A 26,155-nucleotide genomic window follows, 5' to 3' on the forward strand; every position below is an offset into this window, starting at 1 on the left:
AAAATGATTACTGTATTCATTTTCTGTATAATGGATCGAACCAGGTAAAAGTAGGCAACTGGCCAATATGGTTTTATTTCAGTATTTCATAAACTTTTAAATAGAATCATGTAAAAAACAAACATTTCAAAAAGTGCAAAATATTAGAAAGCTAATCAGTGCTTTTAATCTTTCCGTGCACACAATCTCTTGCTGAGATAAGCAATACAAATTCTGTAGCGGGGACTATGTATAAAATGATACCCTACAGAGTTTAAAAGTAGGCTTGGTCAAGAGATTGCACATGATACAACTGAAATAGTGCAAATAACACAGCTAAATAAAGAATTTAAATCAAGCTTATTAACCTGTGTACTACACAACCACAATGATACCGTAGGTGGAGAGACGAGATAGGAACTCCTTTATAGTTGCCTGCCCCTCACCATCAGAAAACTTTTCTTAGTACCAACAGTGGTTTATCTAGCTATCCAGGGTTATGCTGTTCATCTTTGGTTATAGGGACTCATTCTTTCTTGCTTATCCTTTGGTTTACTCTTAAGCTATTCTGCTAATATGAAGAATAAATTTAAATTTGAAGACAACAACTTGACAAAAGCTTCTCCTTTAAAATATAATTGAATGCTACTTAATTCTCAGTAACCCTTACTTCAAACTCAGCTTATATAGTAAAGAAAATAAAAGTATTCCATATATCTGACACTTCTTAGTGGCTCAGCATTAGTCTATAAGCAGATGGACAAGTAAAGGCCAGGAATGGATCCTGTACCCAGCCCTACCTCTGCCATCTCTAAGGTGACAGTGATTAACCTTCCCTTTCCGTTTCTCTGGAAAGGGATAGAGATCACGGCTGTCACACGGATGGCTTAAGTAAATGTTAAATGCCAATGCACTGGATAACCATGATACATTTACAAAAAAACCCTTTTTTATAAAAAACAAAACACAGTTTGCCTGCCTATTCCACTTTATAAACAGAGAGGCCTATAGAAGTTGGAGGAGAGGGTAAAGAACTATCACAAAGAGAACTGCAAAGTCAATGACAAACTCTGACCAATGAAAAAGAATATACAGCACAGTGGTGAGCAGATGCCCTGGAAAATATCAGTCTATATGCACCCGTCATCTGCAAGGTACATACATCTCACTTCGCATATTCTGACACGGACTCTGCACTGGCTGCACAGATTTTTCTTTCAGAATAAGAAATATTTCTCCCAGCCGAAGCTACCTGCCCAGCCAACACTACCTGTGCCATGAGGTTATTAAATAAGCTCTCTGGATTATGGGTACCTAAGCAGGCAATGGTGTTTACAAAATGTCTTCAAAGAGGACACACAATACTGCCTTCACTCAAGTGAATATCGTGGTTGACTTGCACAAATTCTATTTCACCTTAAATGTACTACTGTCAAGGCTATGGGATTTCAGGTTTTGTCAGCCCTTATGACTTTGCCCTCAACTTAAGAACAGAAGTTACTATCAAATAACTAAGATGTCATCTAGAGTCTCCCCATTTGAAGCATAATATAAAAGGACAGGTCTAGAATATATAACATCTTTGCTTTATAAAGATGCACCTAATAGGAACTAAACTATCCACTGAAGACTCTGAGAGCAGCTCGAACAGCTGGGAAAACAATGAATAGCATCAGTGAATCCTTGCGGTCAGCTGTCCGCTGCAGAGAGTAAACAATACTGTGTGTGAGCTACACTTCAGGCCTTCACACAGTACTTGTAGGAAACAAATGCTGCTCGAAGGAAGCTGCCCAACTCCACCCCCACTTAGCCTCCAAATGCAGAGAACAGCAATGAGAGATGAGCGCACCCCAAAATGCCTTCTGAATCTCCAGAGCCTGCTTACAAACTGAAACATTTTCTAAAGATAAATAATAATTTCCTAGAAAAATTTCTACCAAGCCAAAATAAATAAAACTCAAAAAAGACTTCATACTATCTCAAATAATAAGCAATAGAGGATGGCCCTTATCATCCAGAATTAAAGATGCAAACAAACCCCACTATGAAGAGTGGCAAGTGCTTCTATGAAGCCAGTGGTAAAAAGTAATAGGGTCTTCCCTTTGCTTTTTCTCTCACTTCTGAGATAACAAGATTATCTTCCAAAGACCTCAGTGGTAAGTAAGTGACAGACAACATGCAGGAATGACACGGCTGAGGAGAGGGAAACTGCAGCAACAAGCAGGCGGATTTTCTGGGGGAGGATCCTTCAGTGTCCGTCTAGGGAAGAGTGGAACAGAGGTCACGATGCAGTCACAACTGGAAGGCGACCAGGCAGAATTCGGGAGTCTAATGCATGAACTTTCTATTATACATCTAAGAAGCTGAGGAACTTAAATCTCAGGATGGGCTCTTCGTCATTAAAATTGTAACTGTTGCCATGGTAACTTAAGTGATAAGAACTATTTAGATTCTGAGTTTAGATCCTAAAAAAGTGACAGGTGTTACTGGACTAAGTCACCAGCAAACACACACACACACTCTTCGTCTAAACGGGCTATTGCACTTATTCCTCAGCAATTTTAACCAGAGTCCCTCTAAAAATGAACAATAACCTAGATCTTGGTGACAGGCAACAGAAAAGTACGTTTATAAAGAGCTCAAGGCTACACTGTTCCTCATAACATGTCAATATGTAGGAACTATGCTGCATACATGACATTTAAAAACTTACATTAAGCAGTCATATATGGTTCATTTTTACTGTAAAGGCTGATCAAGGAAGATGCCCTGGGTTTGGTAGATTTCTTTGAGGACCAGCAATACCGTATCTTCAGACTCCCTGTAAAGAGAAAAACTTAAGTTGTAAGAAGAAACTAACGTTTATACTAGATGCTTTACATATATTATCTCATGTAATCTACACAACCACCTTACAAGTTCATTTTTCTCAAAAGTTCATTTTACAGTGGAGTATTACTTAGCCATAAAGAAGAATGAAATCTTGCCATTTGCCACAGTGTGGATCGACCTAGAGGATGCTAAGTGAAGTAAGAGACAAAAGCCGTAAGATTTCACGTATATGTGGAAGTTAAAAAACAAAACAAATGAACAAAAACCAGACTCATATACATACAAAGAACACCGTGGTTGCCAGAAGGGAGAGGGGTGGGGGGATGGATGAAATAGATGAAGGGGATTAAGAGGTACGAATTTCAAGTTATAAAATGAGTAAGTCATGGAGATGAAAAGTATACCACAGGGAATATAGTTGATAATATTGTAATAATGTATGGCGGCTACCCTTATGGTGAGCACTGAATTGTCCAATTCACTAGCAGTAATTCACCTGAAACTAATATAAAATTGTATATCAACCACAATTTTTTTTAAAAAGTCTAGCATCATGTCTGGTAATACAAAAAAGCTAGTAGTAAATAACCAGCCAAGAACTGTTCCCTTTCCACAGAACGTCTTCTTGGAATAATATGGAAGAGCCATCCAGCTGGTCACCTTAATTTTTTAAGGTGACCAACTGGACCAATTTACCTTTTTAACAATATATAGGGGCACCTGGGTGGCTCAGTGGGTTAAGCCTCTGCCTTCAGCTCAGGTCATGATCTCAGGGTCCTGGGATCGAGCCCTGCATCTGGTTCTCTGCTCAACGGGAAGCCTGCTTCACCCCCACTCTCTGCCTGCCTCTCTGCCTACTTGTGATCTCTCTCTGTCAAATAAATAAATAAAATCTTAAAAAAAAAAAGTACAACGTATAGTTCATAATCAAGATCTAAAAGAGTGTTATAATGAAGTTTCACTTCCACCTCTGTTAACCACTAGTTCCCATCTTCTGACAATCAAGTTACCAGTTCCTTATGTATCTTCCAGATACCATTCTGTGTGTGCCCAAGCAATTACTTATATCTAGTTCATAAAGAAATTTGATTAACATCATGAAGGACTGCCTTAAGGATATATAGCAAACATTTCTCTAGATCTGTGGTTTAACATTTTTTGAATCATGTATCTACTTGAGAATCTAGAGGGAGAAATCCATTGGTTTCATTAGATTCTCAAGTAGATACATGATTCAAAAAATGTTAAAAAAAATATATGTATGCATATATATATATATTTGTATATATATATTTTTGGATATATTTTTCCAAAATATAAGTAAAGTTTCATTGGATTCATATGCTTTTTCTATCCCCCAGACTTAAGGGGGATACACAGATTTAAGGTTAAATTCCTATGCCAGTCAAGGGGTATTAGCTAAACAAGATATTCAAATGGTGTGATCCTGGTGCATAAATAAATGGATCAAGAGAAAAGAAGTTCAGAAATAGTCCTAAATCTATATAGGAATTTAATAAAGTGAGACTCTCAAATCCACTAACGGTGTTGTGACAAATGGAGAGGCATCTGGAAAATGACCTGAGCTGATCTATACCTGTCACTGGAATAAATCCAAAGTGAATCAAACATTCACATGTAAAAATGAAACCATAAAATATCAGAATAAACTGTGGTAAGGCATTCTTCAGAGGATAAGGAAGATCTAAGTATGACACATTCTAGAAGCCAGAAAGGAAAAATCAATATGACCACATAAAAATCAATCTTTTCAATTGTCAAAGACAAACTGGGGAAAAGGCATTTGCAACTCGTCACAGACTGATCAACAATAAAAAAACATTTCAATATAAAAGAGAATAAAGAATATAGAAAACTCCCAGAAAAGGAAACAAAAATGGTCCTGAAATATATGTCAAGATGCTCAATCTTATTCATAACTGGAGGAATGCAGTTTCTTTTTTTTTAAGTAAAAGGCAAAAGATTGATCTGATCTGAAAAGAGAAAGGAGCATACAAGGCGTGCAACTTAAAAACTATAGTGTGGGGTGCCTAGATGGCTTAGTAGGTTGGCCATCTGCCTTCAGCTTAGGTCATGATTCAGGGTCCTCGGATTGAGCCCCACATCGGGTTCCCTGCTTGGTGGGGAGCCTGCTTCTTCCTCTCTTCCTTCTCCTTCCCCTTGCTCACATGCTCATGTGGTCTCTCATGAATAAATAAGCAGAATTCAAAAAAACCCTATAGTACGCAAAATACATACACTGAAAACTACAAAACATTGCTAAGGGAAATTAAAGACCAAAATACAGAGAGATACTGTGTTTGTGGATCAGAAGACTCAGCATTATTCAGATGTCAATTCTCCCCAAATTCATCTGTAGACAAAATATCTGCAATCACAACCAGAATCTCAGAAACCCACTAGTTCAAAGGGATTCATGTATCCCGATTTTTTTTTTAAGATTTTATTTACTTATTTGACAGAGACCAAAACGGGGGGGGGGGCAGAGAGAAAGAAAGGGGAAAGCAGACTCCCTGCTGAGCAAGGGACCAAGGACTCCCTGCTGACCAAGCCCAATGCTAGGCTCAATCCCAGGACCCAGAGATCATGACCTGACCTAGAGGGAGAGGCTCAACCAACAAAGCCACGAAGGTGCCCCCCAATTTTTTTAAAGATTAATTTATTTGAAGGTTGCCTGGGTGGCTCAGTCGGTTTAAGCCTTTGCCTTCGGCTCAGGTCATGATCGCAGGGTCCTGGGATCAAGCCCGAATTAGGCTCTCTGCTCAGCAGGGAGCCTGTTTTTCCTTCTCCCTCTCTCTCGCACTCTCTCTCTCTCTCTGCCTGCCTCTCTGCCTACTTGTGATCTCTCTGTCAAATAAATAAATAAAATTAAAAAAAAAAAGATTTATTTACTTGAGAGAGCAAGGAAGTATAGGGAGGAGGGGCTTAGGGAGAGAGAGGGTGAGTCTCAAGAAGACTTTGCACTGTGCACAGAACCCAACATGGGGCTTAATCCCACCACCCCGAGATCACAACCCAAGCCAAAACCAAGAACTGGGCACTCAACTAACTGTGCCACTGAGGACCCCAATGTTTATAGCAGCATTATCAACAGCAGCCAAATTATGGAAACAGCCCAAGTGTCCATCGATAGATGAATGGATAGAGATAGGTGGTATATACACACAGCATACCAGTCAGCCACAAATAAGAATGAAGTCTTGCCACTTGCAATGACAAGGATGGAGCTAGAGAGTATTATGCCAAGTGAAATAAGTCAGAGAAAGACAAATACTATATGATTTCACTCCTATGTGGAATTTAAGAAATCAAATAAATGAGCAAAGAAAAAAAAAAAAGACATAAACCAAGAAATCGACTCTTAACTATAGAGAACAAACTGATGGTTACCAGAGGGTTGGTACATGAGGGGAAGAGTTAAATAGGTGATGCGGATTACGGAGTGTACTTGTGATGAGCACCAGCTATCTGGAAGTACTGAAGCACTAAATTGTACATATGAAACTAATATTACACTATATATTAACTAACTGAAATTTAAATAAAAACTTAAAAAAACAAGGCACCTGGGTGGTTCAGTTGGTTAGGCATCTGCCTTTGGCTGAGGTCATGATCTCAGGGTCCTAGGATTGAGCCCAGTCCTGGAATTGTCCTGGGATCCAGCCCCATGTAGGGTTTCCTGCTTAGTAAGGAGTCTGCTTCTCCTTCTCCCTCCCTCCCTCTTTTTCTCTCCTCCCCTCTCCCCTGCTCATGCTCTCATGGTCTCTTTCTCAAATGAATGAATTTTAAAAACCTTTAGAAAGTAAAATATAATAAAAACTTTTTAAAAATTAAATAATCACAATTTAAGTGGCTCAGTCAGTTAAGCATCTGCGTTCAGCTCAGATCATGATCCCAGGATCCTGGGATCAAGTCCCACATCGGGCTCCTTGCTCAGCAAGGAGTCGTCTTCTTCCTCTGCCTCCTGCTCCCTCTGCTTGTTCTCTAACAAATAAATAAATAAAATCTTAAAAGAAAACCTAAAAGCATGCATTTCTGAAGCCTTATTACCCATCCATCTTATTTTCCTAGCTATCTTTTTCTTTAGTTTCAATTTATTTGCTGATTATGTTCTTTTCTGTTATAATGTATGAATTTCAATAAGCATTAGTAATCCATTCTATAACACATCAAATAATTATATTTAATAATGATTAATTCTGTTGAATAAGTTGTGGGGATTTTTTTTTTTTTAAGATTTTATTTATTTATTTGACAGAGAGAAATCACAAGTAGATGGAAAGGCAGGCAGAGAGAGAGAGAAGGAAGCAGGCTCCCTGCTGAGCAGAGAGCCCAATGTGGGACTCGATCCCAGGACCCTGAGATCATGACCTGAGCCGAAGGCAGCGGCTTAACCCACTGAGCCACCCAGGTGCCCAGTTGTGGGGATTTAATGTACAACATGGTACTAGAATTAATAATACCGTATCATATACTTGGAAGTTGCTAAGAGAGTAATTCTTAAATGTTCTCATCACACACAGTGTGTGTGTACACAGAGTAATTATGTAAAGTGATGGAGGTGTTAATCATTTCACAATATATACATGTATCAAATCAGGTTGAACATCTTATACAATGTGTAAATTATATCAATAAATCTGGAAGAAACATTTAAATATTAAAAGTATAAACTTAAAACGAAAATAATAAATTCTGATCTAGCTATTGTAAATACTTTCAAATGAGTTTACAATACTTTTAGCAACAGTAATGTATTTGTTCCAGTTCAATAATATGTACCCTTCCTTTCCCCCACCAATGACCAAAAGACACCACTTTTAAAACTAAACTAGCTGAACTCATGGTTGCTGGCATCATCAGCCATGCTCTACCCAACTGCAAAGTAAAAAAACAATGTGTTTAAATCAGATTTATTTAAATGATATAATTGTGTTATTTTATAACTGTCTAAAAGAGAAATCACTCTAATCCCAAATGTACACTAAGCCTACCCTTCCTTTCCTATATCTATCAACTAGCTTTGAAACAATTAGACCCCTCCCCAAAAAAAGAAAGAAAAGAAACAACACCCAGAAACAAAAACAAACTTCACTTACCAATAGCATAGATGGCTTTGTAAAGCAAATAAATATTCATTAAAACTTTCAATGGGCTTCTCTTGTAGCACATAGTCAATGCGCTGGCCTCCATTCAGCATTCCCACATTGATGGGTGGGACTTCTTCTTTAACTGTCACAGGGGTCTCTTCTGTGTTAACATCTGGACATAGAAGACCCATAATAACAATCTAAAAGCTTCTGGCCATCCAAGGTTGTCCTTACTTCCCTTCAGACTACCAAGGTTATAGCAGGGTGAGGTATTCTCTGCTCAGAAAGCACCTTCCTCCTCTCAAGCCCCTTAAAGCTTCTCCTCAAGGCATACTGACTTGTTCAATCCCATTGCTTTCCCGTACCTCTGACAGCTAATTCATTTGCCTCTGGTTTATAAACTAAATAGGATAGAAATCTTTAGTATTTGAAAATTAAAGCAGAAAGAATGCAACATTAACTGTGAAATTAAGAGGAGAGCATACTAGCTAGTGCCGAGCCAGGAAAATAAAACCGACCAATGAATACATGACATTGCCCTATGAAAGCAAGGTGCTTCACAGAGGAGGCTCCTAACCTCACTTCCAGAGTTCCCAAGTAAGGGATGTCTTTTTTTTTTAAAGATTTTATTTTTTTATTTGACAGAGAGAGATCACAAGTAGGCAGAGAGGCAGGCAGAGAGAGAGAGGAGGAAGCAGGCTCCCTGTGGAGCAGAGAGCCTGATGCGGGACTCGATCCCAGGACCCTGAGATCATGACCTGAGCCGAAGGCAGTGGCTTAACCCACTGAGCCACCCAGGCGCCCCGTAAGGGATGTCTTTTAAAGCCTCTGTACCAGATATTCAGCTACTCTTGACATTTTTCCTCACAAATAATGTTTTTCCATAATTTGTGGCTCTTAGATCATAGAAAAGACTAGCCGAGGGGAAGGCTCACTAGGGCTCATAGTATTGGTTCTATACCATGAGTAAGAAATACACACTATGGACTCTTATCAGACCTAATGAAGGAAATCAAAGTGTATAGTATCACTGACCACTCAGCTTTTCTGAACTTGATTCAGATTCTGCTTCAGTTTCTTCTGTAGTTTCTGAAGCCTGTAAGGCAGGGTATGGAGCTCTGGTGAAAGACTTCCAGGCCATCCGCAGTGAACCTAGCAAGTTGTTCTTAAGGTCCATACTCATCCTGGTCAAGCCCTCTCTCAATTCTGAAACGTATTTGAATAAAGAACATTAAATGGTTTACAAACAGTTCAGTGTCCAACACAGTTAAACAAAGTGAATGAGGTCCAGTCAGTCTGCACTGACCAGACATCTAGAATTAAAAGTTCTGTACTCAGACTTACCCAAGTGCATTCGCTTCCTGCCCTTATGATGTGGGATTAGCATTGGCTCAAATTCCACTCCTGGAACCACCATCGGTTCAATCCTATAGGCCACAGGATCAAACTACATAGGAAAAATAATAGCTACAGATACCTCTGCTGAAGAAAGACCGCCTTAGGAACTATGTATCAGGCAAGAATAATCATAAACTCATAAAAAAACAAAAACTTCAGTAGTTTTGCCCCATCACTTTCAGATTCACACTATTGTAAATTGTCTCATTACCATAAAATAGTATAGAAAAAAGCAAATCAACACAACAGGAAAGTATATGTTCTTTATCAATAAGCTCTAATATTCAGGTGAAAAGACAAGAGCTGTCCAATGCTTACAGGGTGATAGATATTGAAAAAACCTTTGCATGTTGGAAATTTATAGTTGGGATCAATTCTTTTTAGTCCTCGGACAGTAAGGAACATTCCAATGGGAGATCCAAAGGCAAAGAATATTTCTGGTTTATAGATGAGCCGGGGGTATTTTACAGACACCTGGAAAAAAGATAAAAAAGTATCTCTCACTGATAACAAGTGACCTCTGTTCCTACCATACCAATGGCACGCAATGAAATGACTCAAGATAATTAGTATTGTTACCTGCCCAATGCCAACATCCAGATAGTCACCATTTCCAGTAGCGTTGGTTTTACTGCAGAAGCCTGGTTCTTTGAGGATGTCAGATATGGTCACCCCTGAAGCTGGCTGCAGGGTTGGTCTATTAATACCCTAAAGAATAAAATAATTCTATGGAGCTGTTATGTTGTAAAAATATCCAAAGAAATACACAGTCTGAAAGGATACTTAGGAAAGTTTTGAATAATTCTAGGAAGAGTCTCAGAAAACAGATAAAGCTGATGAAAACAAAAGTTGTCCTAAGTGATGAACGGACATCCTTACATGCTCTAAATCAGTGAAAGCTGTACACAGCTATCTGGGCAGCAGCTGAAACTTTAGGCATCCATTATGAGAGAAACAACAGCAGAGCATGATAAAGAGGAACACCGAGGGCCGCTAAGGGTTTCAATGAAGCACAACTCCCTTTTAAGTAGAACGTCTCTATGGGTATACAAAATGATAGAGATACTGGGCCACGAAGTCTGCCTTAAATAAGAACTAAGCAATCTGCTACAAAGTTGAAAAATAACTGCTAAGATATGGAAAGGAATTTAGTGGGTGAAAAAACTAAATGTAAAAGTACTATTACAACATGGATAAACCTCAAATTCATTATTCTAAGCAAAAGAAGCCAGTCACAAAAAGCCACACACTATATAATTCCATTTAGATGAAATATCCAGAACAACAAAATCCACCATGACAGAAAGTAGACCAGTGGTTCACAGGAGAGGGGAATGGGGAGTGACTGCTAATGAGTATGGGGTTTCTTTTTAGGGTGATGTAAAAGTTCTCAAATTAGATAGTGGTAATCATGACACACCTCTGCAAATACACTAAAAATGACTGAATTGTATACTTTAAAAGGGTCAATTTTATGGTATGTGATATGAATTATATTTCAATAAAGTGATTATGGAATTTTAAAAAATGGAATGGGGGGAAGACTCCAAGGGAGACAAGACTTCTGAAGCTAGTAACATTTTTTAAGGATATCAATTAAGAAAATGTGTTTAATTTCTAAGGAGAGCCAAAGATCAGTTAACAAAGTTGCTTAGCTGCCTAACCACATCACAAAGCACGAGGATATAAGGATGTCAAAAACCATTTAATCCTACAAGCTATATTAAACACATACCATTAAATTTTTTCTGGTCCTAAAGTAGTGTAATATCTTCTTTCTTGGTCCTAAGGGAATTCCCATTTCTTGAAGATCTTTGTCAGTACATAAAGCCTAGGTACAGAAAATCAAATATCCTTATTTCTAGGCAAAATAAAAAGAATTAAATGTCCTGTTCTCTGAGAGGAATGAGACCCAAGCACTACTATTCTTTTTTATATTAATAGGGGTCCCTATTGGTACAACATCATTAATAATTTTGAGGGGAAAAAAGTACTTTATTCATAAAAGCCTAAAGAAGAATAAAAGGTATCAGTACTATAGTATCAATACTACAGTAGTACAGATTACATTGTATTATTATACATATACACGTATTTAAAACACCCTACAGAAGTGGGTATCTACCTACATGACAAAAGAACATTCCTTGATTTCCACACTTAGATGTCATAGTCCTGAGAAAGATTCTATCCCTACTCATGGACATAAGCAGTAAGAACATACAGCAAACACTGAGCATGAAACAAACTAACAATCAAGATCTCAGCTTAGGTGCTACTCACCTGATTAGGTTAAGTCTTCCTTCACCCTTCCAGATTACTAGTCTTATTATACATTCTTAATACTACTATGTACTTTTCCAACTTAGAACTTACCACTATTGTAATTAATTATGTTTATTTGATATGTGTCTTCCCCACTAAGCCATAAACACAATGTTTATGTTTATTTTATTTATTTATTTTTTTAAATAAAATATTTTATTTATTTATTTGACAGTGAGAGATCACAAGTAGGCAGAGAGGCGGGCAGAGAGAGAGGAAGGGAAGCAGGCTACCTGCTGAGCAGAAAGCCCGATGTGGGGCTTGATCCCAGGACCCTGAGATCATGACCTGAACCGAAGGCAGCGGCCTAACCCACTGAGCCACCCAGGTGCCCCAATGTTTATGTTTATATAAGATGTTTATGGTTTACCTAATACCTTACTGACCACTCTATCTCTAGTCAAGTATATGGTAGAGCATGCCTGCTCGTATTAAGCATTCACTAAATACCTATTAAATGAATGAATGTATTGCAAGCCTGAAAAAAAAGAAAAAAAAAAGTGGCAGAAAACCAAAAACAAATAAGCAAATATCAACAGTACGGCTCTTGAAGTATTAGAGAAAATAAGCTGGAATGATAAGTGGTCATTCATTCTTACTCTGTTTTCTGAGCTATGTTATTTTTTAGTCTTTGCTCTATCACTGTATGTTTGTCAATATGGCTCCTCTGAACTTTGGTCTCCAACAAAGCAAAGATCACTTTATAAGATAAAAAACACATAAATAATGCTAAAGGACATTACTAATGATAACAGAGTTTTTATGACTAAAATGCTTCTGAAGGGCAGGCTCTTAGTCAGCACTAAGATGAAGATAAACCTAAAAATATTAAAAATGGTATAAGCATGAAGTTTTTTTGTTTGTTTTTTTAAAGATTTTACTTATTTATTTGACAGAGAGAGAACACAAGTAGGCAGAGAGGCAGGCAGAGAGAGAGGAGAAAGCAGACTCCCCGCTGAGTAGAGAGCCCGATGCGGAACTCGATCCCAGGACCCTGAGATCATGCCCTGAGCCAAAGGCAGCGGCTTAACCCACTGAGCCACCCAGGCGCCCCTAGCATGAAGTTTTAAAAGATTATTTTACCAGCGCTTCCTTATCTACTTTCTCCTTCTCAAAGAGATTATAGAATTCAGAGAGTTGAAGTTTCTTCAAATCTTCCTCTAGCGTCAGTGTGTCTCCTTCATCCATGACAATATTTGGTGCATCCTAAAAATTAAATTGTAAAGCTCATACTCTCTAAATTCATTTAGACGGTCCTTTATTAGTACTACTAGCAATAAAAATAATGTACTATATAAGAGTTCTATATAAAGATATACATAACTTTAAATAAATTGTAATTTGTACAAAATATAAAGTAATCTCTAAGTATGCAACTTTAGTTGAAACAATGTTTTTAAATGAATGCATGAATGATTATCAAAGTGTTCTTCATCTTCATTAACAAAACATTCATTGAGTTCTTATTACAGAAAGAGCATTTAAGACATAAAACAATCTAAAATAAAGCCCGTCTTGGAAGAACTCACAGTCCAACAACAGAAATAAGACACTTATATAAAAAGAGAAAACATACAAGATAGTATATGCTAAATACTAATTCAAAACTATAATGTGTCACAGGACTTTGTTTTACAGATGCTTTGTTTTAAAGATTTTATTTATTTATTTATGTGAGAGAGTGAAAGAGCACAAGCAGGGCGAGCGGAGGAGGGAGACAAAAGCAGACTCCCCGCTGAGCAGAGACCCAGACTCAGGGCTCGATCCCAAGACCCTGGGATCATGACAGGAGCCAAAGGCAGGCATTTAACTGACTGAGCCACCCAGGCACCCTACAAAAGATGTTTAAACACCAAGTCCCCCCACTGCTTTCAAATGGAATTTCTACACATTATATCATTTTGTGTCCAATTCATTCTTCATTTCCTTATATGTAAACTCCCTTTCAGTTCAATGATTCTATAATTGAACTGATTATAGATGATTCTATAATTCTAATAACAGAAGAGAAGTACATATTTATAATGGAAAATAAGATATCTATAGTTATTTTAGAATGTGGAAAATATTTGTGGAAGCTTATGACTATCTTGCTTCTGTCATCCAAGAAGATACCAAGAGATAAGTCTATTAAAATTAAAATAAATATAAAATTAATGTGTTATGGTATGGGACTAAACTAAGCAAAAAGACAAAAAAGTACGTCTAAAATCTAAAAATCCACCCAAAGAAATGGTATAATGGTATAAGAGAAGTATATCTGTATATCTAAATTACCTTTTCACTGTCCATATCCCCCAAAGAATCTTTCTGATTTGTTAGTATATCAAACAGAATAAGTGAACCTAAAACAGAAGAAAGAAGGGACAATTTCTAAGTATTGGCACTACACAGCTTTTATACAAGAAGTATTAAGCCAATTACCCATGTAGCAAAATCTATGAAGCAGAAAGTTTTTCTTTCCAATCCACCACCACCCCCTTCCAACCCCTTCCAAATTCTTCATCACAGACCAGTTCTAGACCTCTAAATGTGATATAGGTAAGATATTGTACTTCAAAAACAGGTGTCCTTAATATGTGATAGTCCTCTCTGATCACAGAGAATTCATTTGTTACCTAAACTATGACCAGCAATGGATACACCCCCTTTGAAATCAGGGTTCCTCTGAAGAAAAAGTGTATATATTCGGTTCATTTCAGAAGCAACTGTGTCCACGATAGTCTGACAGTAGGTGGGGCTATTATAGAAGAAGACATCCAGAATTGTGTCATTGGTGAAGTGCCTTAGGCGGTTAATGCTGGGCAGAGTTATTCGCTGCAGATCTCTGGGGGTGGGGGGAAGAAAAAAAAATATATATATATGTATACACACACACACACACATATATATTTTAAGCAGAAAAACCTAATACATTCTATAACGTCCTCTAAGTTATTATCCAGCTTAGCCTTTAAGCTTAGACTTAGATATTTAAAGATACAAGAGATAATATCTATTAATAGGAAACACAAAGGACTCAGAGACATGTTTAATTAAGTCAAAACGATGTGATCAGCAAAAGTCAGTAAGAATCTCTACAAGACAACTTCTTTAATACACAAATTACAAGGAGATAAGAGATGGAAAGGTAATCAAGAGATTAAGAGACTTTAAAAAGACAAATCAACAAGGGGCTCCCAGGTGGCTCAGTCAGTTCAGCTTCGCCTTTGGCTCAGGTCATGATCCCAGGGCCCTAGGATCAAGGCCCAAGTCGGGCTCCTTGCTCAGTAGGGAGTCTGCTTCTTCCTCTACCTCCCTGTCTCCCTGCTTGTGTTTGATCTCTCTCTCTCTCTCTCTGTCAAATAAATAAATAAAATCTTTAGCCAAAATAAATAAATTGTGTATGTATAAAATTACATTTACTAGACAACTGGAAACTTAAACACTGTATATGTGCTGATATTAAGAACTTTTTTAGGGGTACCTGGGTGCTCAGCAGGCAGTCTGCTTGTCTCCCCAACCTTCTGTCCCTCCCCCTGCTCATGCATGCTCTCTCAAATAAATAAATAAATCTTTAAAAAAAATAATTTTTTTAGGTCTGTAATGGTGTTATGGTTAATATATTTTTAAAGGTCCTTTCCGCCATCAACAGATGAATGGATAAAGAAGATGTGGTATAGATATACACGTGGTATAGATATACATGTGGTATAGATATAGGAATACTATGCAGCCATCAACCCCCCCCCCAAATCTTGCCATTTGCAATGATGTGGATGGAACTAGAGGATATTATGCTAAGTGAAATAAGTCAATCAGAGAAAAACAATTATCATATGATCTCTTTGATATAATTAATTTGAGAGGCAGGGCGGGGGTCATGGGAGGAAGGGAGGGAAAAACGAAACAAGATGGGACCCGGCAGGGAGACAAACCATAAGAGACTCTTAATCTCAGGAAAAAACAAGATGGGACCCGGCAGGGAGACAAACCATAAGAGACTCTTAATCTCAGGAAACAAATTGAGGGTTGCTGGGGCGGAGGGAGGTGGGAGGGATAGAGTGGCTGGGTGATGGTCACTGGGGAGGGTATGTGCTATGATGAGTGCTGTGAGTTGTGTAAGACTGATGATTCACAGACCTGTACCCCTGAATAAAAACAATACATTAGGGCGCCTGGGTGGCTCAGTGGGTTAAGCCGCTGTCTTCGGCTCAGGTCATGATCTCAGGGTCCTGGGATCGAGTCCCGCATTGGGCTCTCTGCTCGGCAGGGAGCCTGCTTCCTCCTCTCTCTCTCTCTGCCTGCCTCTCTGCCTACTTGTGATCTCTCTCTGTCAAATAAATAAAATAAAAAATCTTTAAAAAAATACATTATATGTTAATTAAAAAATAAATAAAAGTCCTTTCTAATATACAAACATACATTTACAGATGAAATGATATAATAAAATTTGGTTCAAAAATGATATGGTGGAGGGATGGGCAGTAGACAGAGGTTGAAAAATAATGGATAGAGCAGAACTGGCCACGTGTTGAGGTTTGTTTGCCCGGGGTAATCATAATCTGTATATGAAGATTCATTATATAAGCTATTTTTGTATACAAAATTCTCTGTAATAAAGAATTTTTAAAGACAGAAAATACAAGATGATTTTTCTAGAATTCTCAGCATTAAGGTTTTTGATCACAAGTCAAATGATAAATGGATCAGCTCCCTTTCTCAATGCGGAATTTCTGAAAGCTGAAAGAGAGACTACCAGATGCCAAAGGCAAACAGAATATCTCAAAAAGAAAAACCATGCTGATATTATCCAAATCAACTTCCAGTTAAAGCTTTCTCAAAATACCCAGAAAGAGTCCTCAAAGATTCAACAGCTTCTGTAGTTTAGGGAGCAATTTGCCCTTAGGAACCTCTTAGCATCAGCTCAAACCTGAAGAATGTGAACTCTATCTAGTAAAAGCAACACCATACTACAACATCTAGCATATGGAATATGCTCAAATCATACGGTATTAAGAACTGAGAGACACAGAATCAGAAAAGCCATTTCCAAGACCAACATGGAAATAATACTGACTACTTCCTTTATCTTCCAGAAAAGCATTTGCCATTCTATCCTAGAACTATATTATGAACACACTTCTTTCTGGAGAGCCTACAGCTCTCTGAAATATCCTTAATATAAGGCAAACTTCTCTGACATTACCTTAAAATGAACAAACAAAACAGGGTTTGTGATTTAAGAAAGCCATCACTTAAAAGTTGTATGAATTATAACTCGGATTATAAATGCTAATAACTTAATGTTCAGGAATTTCCTTTTTTCCCCCAACATGGAAATATTATCTAAATATGATCACAAAAGGAATGACAAAATACTCTGTACATCTTGAGGTAGGCTGGCTTTGACATCTAAAGATGGAAATGCTTATACACTATAGGAATAAAGCAATGTTTGGTTTTAATGCTAAAGAAATAATAATAGCTATAATAGAAATACTAATAAGCTAGTAAGACATACTGTAAAATACACACAGTTCTTTACTCCTAACCAGGTCAGCATTTAATAATGTATCTCTAAGAAAAGACATAGAAGTACAAAAAACTTCTCATTGAACAAATTTTTATATAATTAGCTATAGCAGAAATATCCCAACCATATCAATGATCAGAAAATGCATTACAATCTTAGTTAACAACTCAAAGACATAAGATGTTACTCACACATCCACACCAGTAGAATGCAAAGGACTATGCCAGTTGACTGGAAGAAATTCTACCCTTCCAATCTGCTGATTTTCTTGGGCTTTCTTAAAATGTGTCTGCAGCAGGTTCAAGGAAACACTGCGAAAATCGTTAACTGGAAAAGACATTAACATATGCATACCAGGGAAGCAATGAATTCAGAGAATAAGGATGTAATAGATCACATAATTATGCTCTCTCTGTTTGCTTAGAACACGTATTTACTTGAGTGAAAAACAGCAAAGTGGTATTCAGGAAATATCAGTGCACAAAAGCTATTCCCTTAACACAGAACATTATTTTACTATACAAAACACTTTATCTAAAGAAAAGTTAACTTCAAAACTTCTGTGTCATGGGAACTATTTCAATTTTTTAAAAAACAAAAAAATCACATGACTCTGTCAATGGCCTTACAGTTAGATTCCTAACTAACTTTCTGATTCTTATAAACAACCTCTAACCAATATTTTAGATTTTAAAAAAAACCAAAAAACTGCTATTTGAAATTCATACTACAACAGTCTTAACCTTCCAGAAGGTTTCTGCTTAGAAGCATTAACCAGTAGAAGATTCCCAAGTTGGGAGACTCTGAATATGTACTATTAAGTTTTAGAAGACACTACCTTTTAAAATCAACTTATACTAATGACCTAAATATTCCAAGTAGAATATCAAGAGCTTTATCATACAATGGATCACTTAAGTTTCTGTTATTCATTTAAACTGTATCTTCGAGGCACCTAGGCAGCACAGTCATTAAGTGTTTGCCTTCAGCTCAGGTCAAGATCCCAGGGTCCTGGGATCAGGCCCCACATCAGGCTCCCTGCTCAGCGGGAAGCCTGCTTCTCCCTCTTCCATCCCCACCTGTTTTCCCTCTCCTGCTCACGGTCTGTCAAATAAATAAATATTTTAAAAAATTTAAAAAAAAAACTATATCATATTTTTGGTTCCCTTTAAATTTGGAGTGGTTAGAAAGAGGACCATCACATTCATAAAACAATTTTATAAGGATTAAGGGCTTGTTCATTCAAGATTTATTAGTTAAGATTATAAACTATTAGCCTAAGGAATTCACTAGTACTTTAGGTCTAAGTTAAGAAGCTTTACTACCTTGCCACCTGTCTTTAGCTCTCCAAATCTTATTATGCAGATAAAAGACTAAAAGCAACACTTTATCTCAGCTCACAGGAGCACTGACTAATATTCCCCCTTAAATGATTTAATCTTACATGCTTTGCAAACCTACCACACTGTACAATGCTTCGAAAGCGGAGATCACAAGCTGGTCCAATCCCATGGACTACAAAAACCAAGTGATCTATTTGTAAAGGTTCTCCTGTAAATGATAGTAAAAAGAAAAAACATTTCATATAAATAGTCTTAAACTCTGTTTATAGTCAAACATTCACAAAGAATAAGTTACAAAATGGGCAAATTAAAATACAAAATCATTTTTTTAAAAGAATTTATTTATTCATTTGAGAAGTGGAGAGAGGAACAGAGAGAGACAGATAAGCTCAGCAGAGGCTCAATCCTGTAACCCTGAGATCATTACCTGAGCCAAAATCAAGTCAGTCCCTTAACCGACTGAGCCACTCAGGCATCCCAAGCAGATCATTTAAAGGACACAAACAGTCCTATAATTTACTTAGTAAAATAATGATTTTACCATGTTTCTAATTTATCTTGACATAAATCTATAAAAAAATTTTTCAGACTTTAAACTTCTCATTTTGAAATAACTGCAAGCTTACAGAAAACATGAAAGAATTGTATCGACACTCGGGGCACCTGGGTGGCTCAGTGGGTTAAAGCCGCTGCCTTCAGCTCAGGTCATGGTCCCAGGGTCCTGGGATCGAGCCCCACATCAGGTTTCCTGCTTGGCGGGGAGCCTGCTTCCTCCTCTCTCTCTATCTGCCTGCCTCTCTGCCTACTTGTAATCTGTCTGTCAAACAAATAAAAAAAAAAAAAAAAAAGAATTGTATCGACACTCTCATATACTTTTTATAAATTTGACACTTCAACATTTACATTTGCTTTATTATTTTCTATGTGTGTTTACACACACATTCATTTTCTTGAACCACCTGGAAGCAGGTTGCATCTATTATTAGACTACATACATCATACCTCTTTAAATACTTAACCCTTTAAATACTTTAATACGTATTTCCTAAGAATATTTTTTTAAATAACCACAGTAATCAAATTCAGGCAACATTACGCTGGTAGAATGCTTTTATCTAATAGTCCATTTTTATCAATTATACCAATAATGTCTGGTGTATATATAAACCTTAAAATTTTAAACTCATCTTTTAATTTTTTTAAAGTTTTTATTTAAGTGATCTCTATACCCAATATGGGGCTTGAACTTACAACCCTGAGATCAGGATTCATACAGTCCCCTGACTGAGTCAGACAGGTGCCCCTAAACTCATCTTTTTAAATTATAGTAAGACTAAAACAAGCCATCTCCTCTCAGAGATAAAAAGGAATTTTGTAATCTAGTTAAATATATTGTGGAACCAACCATAAATGGCCCTAGCTAGATAGCAATGGATAACCACTAAAGTTCACTGAAAAAATTTTCCTTAGTTCACAATCTTCAAGAATAGGAGTTACCAGAATTAATTTTTGACTAATTAATTTTACCAGAATTAATAATTGATTAATTTTAATCAAATAGGCAGAATCACACTTCTTAAAATTAGGACTAAATCAGTTTATTTGTACCAAGTGACTTCTTGATTAGTACTGCCAAATTTTACCCATCCCACAATATATATACTTAGCAACTTTAAAATAGATTTTTACATCTATTAAGATTCTCAGTGACTAAGGTTGTGATCTCAGGGTCATGAGCTGGAGCCCCACCTCCAGCTCCACACTCAGTGCAGAATCTCCATGAGATTCTCTCTCCTTCTCCCTCTGCCCCACCTAAGTCATAAACAAGTCCATCAGAAGAAAAAATAAACAATTAACATTACCACAATGAATGTCAACAGAAATGTTCTCAACCCCTCTCTTCACTGTCCTTGGTCGACCCTGTTCAGTGGGTGTTGAACCCCATTCATCGGACCCTGCAACTGGCTGGTAATGCACCATAAGCTTAAATAAAAAAGATCAAAGCAATAAATATATTCTGCATTATAGACATCTCTATTTATACATTCTCAGGGATAGGAACAGGTTTTTCAAGACAGAATACATAGTCAAATCTCAACTAGAGTTTTGATACCCAACTCTGATGGCCTGAAATGAGAACCCTGAAAATACAGTAGGCCAATGTTGTACATATTAAATACCTTATGCCTTTGTCAATTATACCTCAATAAAGCCAAAAAAGAAAAAAAAATCAGGCTAACAGATCTTTCAATAATACCCTACACATGTAAAATATGCCCACATAATGTGTCAGTGATATTCTTAATTTATAGTGTTGTAATTTTCCCTAAGAAAACTGTTTTGTATAAGGTGAAGAAGGTAAAAAAATGGTGGCACTGGCTACAAGTTTCATAATTGTGAATGCAATGTAAAAATTTCCAAAGGGTATCCTAAATAGAATCGCTATGAAAAAGAAACCAATTAAGTTCTCCGTAGTAATGCAATTAACCTTTAATCCCACATGAAAGAAAGCTTAATTTGCTTTACCTTTGGATTGTGTAATATAATAATTTCTCTGTTAGGAGACTCCAGTTTCTTTTTCCACTCATCCAGAGTTACAGCAAGCATGTATGTCTCCTTAACAGAAAATACATTTCATTAGATTTCTCTAATAGCTTTTCTATTAAAACTGAACTTTTTTTTTACAAGAATACTGCTAGATAAACAATTAAACAATACTGCTAGATAAACAATATCCAACTCCAATGTATCAAATATTTGAAAATTCTTTTAAAATTACAACAGATAATAGTATACAGCAAAAAAACTCCCTCTTATTTTCATCATCTAGACTACAGAAAATCACTACTCATATTCTGATATACTTCTTTCAATAATATTAATGTCTACTCCAATTTAAAGAAAGCAAATTTCAGACTGTTTCCAGCCAGAAAAATAAAAGGCTAAAAGACCAATCCTGTGGTCATAATTTAAATATTATTAACAATGATCACCATTAGGGAAAAAATTTTAACTTAAAGGCATAACACTCTACATAGTATCTTAAAATCTGAAAATAAAAACTACTTTATCTTGAAACTAGCAAAAGATATGCTATAAATGGATCCAGATACAACAAACTCTTCCTAGAAATTTCACAAAAACAAGTCACAAGAAAAGACTACTAAATAGAAGAAGAAAAAAAATGAAAATAAGTCAAAAGGGCTCAAAGGAATACCTCTAATACTTGGCTGAAGCTCTCTGAGTAGGGAACATACTTATTATCCTTGTCTCCTTTGTAAAACCAGGTACATCGTCTTACTTCTGACGCTAGCTCATCCCAGTATACAGCATACCGCATCCTCTCCCCCAAATGCACATCATATCTGCCCCCATCAGTGGGGACAACTCTCCCATTACAATCTTTTCCTATCAAGGATTGCAAAGGGGGAAAGAAGTACATATATCAAAATAAACCTCCCAAAATACAATTCTGAGTTATACTCTAAATAATGTAATGAGACTTAAGAATGAACATATTCTACTTGCCTAAACATTAAACAAAATGGAATTGATATTTTTAAACTAATTCACAAACCATCAAAACCATTCTTGGCTTTAATGAAACATGAAAAAAATAATACCCAAATACTGTTTTGTTCTTTTTCTGAGACAGTAGTGTCCCATTAAACAAAGTATATAAGGCTTTCTGAATTTTTTCTTGAGGCCAAAAAGTAAATTAACAACCATGACCATCATAATGATAAAAGTTACCAGCATCATTCTTGTTTCATAAAGGAAGAAAAAACAAGTAACAAGTTAGAATTCATTCTTTTGCAATGTGACATGCCTCCATTCTTCATAAAGAAAAACTGAAACATGTTAGAATATAAGAAATAGAATTAGATAACTATGCGGAAATTATATTAAGTACTGTTTTCAAATATAAACCAAATTCTTAAATATTATAATGTGACTGGTTAGTAATATAAAACTTCTATTTCTATATAAATATGCTACAGGAGAATGGCCCAAAAAAATGCTACAGAGAAAACTAGAAAAAAATCTAATATTTTTAATAGCACTCAATATAAGAACTATTATAGTAGACTGAGAGAAAAGTCTTAATCTATCAGAAGTCATTTCCATCTTACCAGATCCATATGCCTCTTCCAGCTGCTGTGAATCCTCAGAGTTGAAAGGAATCCATGTCTCCTTAGAATCTATTATTTTACAATAAAACCAATGAGGAGAAACTGGCTCATACAAACTGCCAGTGTCCATGTCTAGCAGCTCAAAGGAACTACATGAGTTTGGTGACGGGGATGGATCTGACTGGGACAATTGTTCCTGGTGTGATTCCACTGATGACATTTCGCTCTCTAAAAGACAAGATACAAGAAAACTATTGGGAAAAATCATTCTTCTTCTATTAAAAGTGAAATTTCTCTCTCACACACACACACAACTGACAACATTTTACGGTGTCATTTCTGGAAAAGAAAATCTCAAGGGGCCACATAACTCAATACAGAAATAACATGCAAATTAACAGCTGAATTTGAGGGGGAGGTTTAAACAAAATGCTTTTTATAGTCAGTCCAACCACCTTACACTGATTTCCCAATTCTCTCAGAAAACTGCGTGGCTTTAATATAGACAAACCAGAGGGGGCCCTGGATGATTCTGCCAATTAAGCACCTGCGTTTGGCTCAGGTCATGATCTCAAGGCCCTTGGCTCTGGAGCCCTGCATGACACTGGGCTCCCTGCTCAGCGGGGAGTATCCTTCTCCCTCTGCTCCTTCCCCTGCTCCTGCTCTTGCTCACTCTCTCTCTGTCTTTCGAATAAATACAAATTTTTAAAAATAAAATTAAAATGACTTAAAAAAAAAAAAAAAGACAAACCCAGAATCAGAAGAAACACATGGTCAAAAACTTGATTGCAACAAAACATCTTATCCCAATTTCAATCTAAATCTATTACTAAAGGCAAAAAATTTACTCCACCTGTCTTAATAACATCTAGATGTTAGGCTCCAGGCCCCTATCATTACACACTTACATGCTTATCGGAATCTTAAAATACTGAAAGTAAAACTATTCACTTAAGACCCTGTCACCTATTAAGTACACCTTGAAGTGTACTTAATTAGTGACTAGGGCACAAATTCTGAAAACACGAACCCTAGTTTGAGCCACTGTGCGCACGCGCGTACCCACTCCCACCGTCCAAGTCTCAGGAGAAAAGTAACAAGTGACCTCAAATGCCTCCTTCTCTCAAACACGACTCTGACCTGTGTGGTCCTACCCCTTCAACACTCAGACCACCAGGCAAGGAACACTTCACACACGCGAGTGTACTCAGTTTGAGGGGAATGAGCATTATTGGTATCTCAGCACCGAGAGCAGCGGGATGGCAAACTCCTGGCCTCCTCTGGCCGAACGCTCTCCAGCCTTTCGGCCGCTTCACCTTTCTTCCTGACACCAATTTACCTCCGCCACCTTGGCGCGTCCCTCTCCCCCCACAACCCTGGGCCTCCTGCAGCCCAGATATGGGACCTCAGAGCTCGGGGACTTGCCTCCTCCCGCTTGCAGCCCTGCAGAGAGGAGCGGAGCCACCGATGGAACAAGCGCAGTCCGTACTAAGGCAAGCCTGGCCCCTTCACCCGGACCGAGGTCACTTCCCCGCTCCCCGCCACCGCGGTGGTCCACACAGCACCTCTCTTCTCTGCCTCAGGCATCGCGTCCTCCTCCGCCACCGGCATCCCCATCCCGCAATGCCTCCAACCCGCAGCTCAGTGGCCTCCCTCCGCCCAGCCGCCCACCCCAACACGCCGTCGCGGGCTCACCTGACAGCCCCGCTGCCTTTCACACACTCCTGCCCTCGCTGAGGGGGGCACGACATGTCCCCGCGGCGGCCTTTCCCCCGAGCCCAGGCGGGGCGGGGCGGAGCGCAGCAGGGCGGAGCCTGCGGCCCCGCCAGGCTCGGACTCAACACTGGGCTCCACTGCGCTCCCAGCGGGCGAGCAGCAGGTCGGGCTACAGAGAGCAGAGGTGAGGTGGTGCGGGCCGCGGCGTGAAACGATGGGTGGGGCAAGGAGGGCCGCAGGAGACTGGCCGGAAGTGTCGCGAGAGGTAGAAGGAATCGCGCGAGATGTGGCTCCTTCCTGCGGGCAGGGAGCCGAAGCGCTGGGCGCGCGGGCGTTGCGTGGGGCGTGCCCTCCGCTCCCGGATGGCGCGCGGGATCTCCGTCTGAGGTCGGAGGTCTTTGAAAGGCGGGGATGGGGGATAAGACGTTGTAGGTGTATGGGAGCATTTTGAGTTTCAGTGAAAGAAAGCTTCTTCAGAATTAACCAGCCCAGCCCCCTCACTTGGTAGACTAGAAAACTAGATGGGAAGAGACGCGCTGACGCTGGTACTACTCTGGCTAACTGTACTAAGGGGCCAGGAGAGATGCCGAGAACCCGAAAGAGACGCAGATGCCACGCCCATAGCGAGCGATTGGACAATAGGGCGCAAGCCGCAGTTTCCATTTCTGGGTGTAGAGAATGGATACCGTTGGCATTTGAAGAAAAAACAAAACAACAACAACAACAACAACAAAAAACAATAAAAAACTTTATCTATGGGGCTTTGCCCCCTCCCGCTTACGTTTCTTAGGATTTCGAGGCTGCCAAAACATACGTCTAAAAAAAATGTAGAGGTGAGCTTCACCAGATTTAAAAGCTGCACGAGAGGCTGGAAACGAGCTATTTATGTCCAAACACGATGACATAGTGTAATTCCATTTAGTCCTCACCTTAACTTTAAGTACAGACTATAGTTCTATTTACAGAGGTATAATGACTTACCAAAATCATACTATCGGTACATGATGGAGCCAAAATAGCAAACATAGTGTTTGTCTTCAGAGGCTGGACCTAAGTAATTACCTAAACTCGTTTAAGTGACATAATCAGACCTTGAATTTAGGTCCTCTGTCTCCAAATCTCTGTATCCTCGATATCAGTGGTTTTTCCTTTGTTGAGGACCCTAAAGTGTACTGTTATTTAGGTTGTATCTATCACTGTTTAGTAGAAATTAAAACAAATTTAAATGTTTACTAATTCATTTAAAATAACATTAAAAACCCATTTCTTATAAATGAATTTTTTAATGGAAAAGTAATTTTCCAAAATGAAAAAAATCAGGGGAAAGCAGGACATTGATTTACATTTTTATAAATTTCCTTAACGTCTGGTTTAATAGAAAATTGTTAGATTCTCATATTTTCTTTTGCATTCAAATTACAACTTTAGTTTTGGTTGAAGTATATGAAGAAAACCCAGCCTCCTTCAACTATGTAGTTGGAGAAGGAAGAAGTATTTTAATAGCTTCTTCAGACAATTATGACTGTTCTTTTTAATGCTACACTAAAGTTCAACAAATGGTGGCTTCTTTTTTTTTTTTTTTAGAGAGAGAGAGGGGGAGAGAGCGAGCACAGGCAGACAGAATGGCAGGCAGAGGCAGAGGGAGAAGCAGGCTCCCTGCTGAGCAAGGAGCCCGATGTGGGACTCGATCCCAGGACGCTGGGATCATGACCTGAGCCGAAGGCAGCTGCCTAACCAACTGAGCCACCCAGGCGTCCCACAAATGGTGGCTTCTTAAAGGTTAGTTGCAATATGGAATCTGAA

The 26,155-nt window shown here is 38.1% G+C and overlaps 1 protein-coding gene across 1 annotated transcript; it reads right to left on the bottom strand.

Annotated features, from left to right (window-relative positions):
• Positions 1–56: 56 nt before the first annotated feature.
• DDHD2 (DDHD domain containing 2) lies at positions 57–25,807 on the bottom strand. Its single transcript, XM_082715420.1, has 18 exons — positions 24,332–25,807; positions 22,637–22,864; positions 21,721–21,911; positions 21,030–21,119; positions 20,366–20,486; positions 18,622–18,711; positions 17,352–17,487; positions 14,264–14,472; positions 13,923–13,990; positions 12,729–12,851; positions 11,056–11,151; positions 9,900–10,028; positions 9,639–9,794; positions 9,267–9,369; positions 8,958–9,128; positions 7,932–8,094; positions 2,693–2,800; positions 57–2,238 (listed from the first exon to the last, which is right to left on the bottom strand). Exons 2-17 carry the CDS (start codon positions 22,854–22,856, stop codon positions 2,719–2,721), a joined length of 2,148 nt encoding a protein of 715 aa, XP_082571546.1. The 5' UTR covers positions 22,857–22,864; positions 24,332–25,807; the 3' UTR covers positions 57–2,238; positions 2,693–2,718.
• Positions 25,808–26,155: the final 348 nt, after the last annotated feature.

This window comes from Mustela nivalis (assembly GCF_964662115.1).
Source record: "Mustela nivalis genome assembly, chromosome: 20".
Classification (NCBI taxonomy): Eukaryota; Metazoa; Chordata; class Mammalia; order Carnivora; family Mustelidae; genus Mustela; species Mustela nivalis.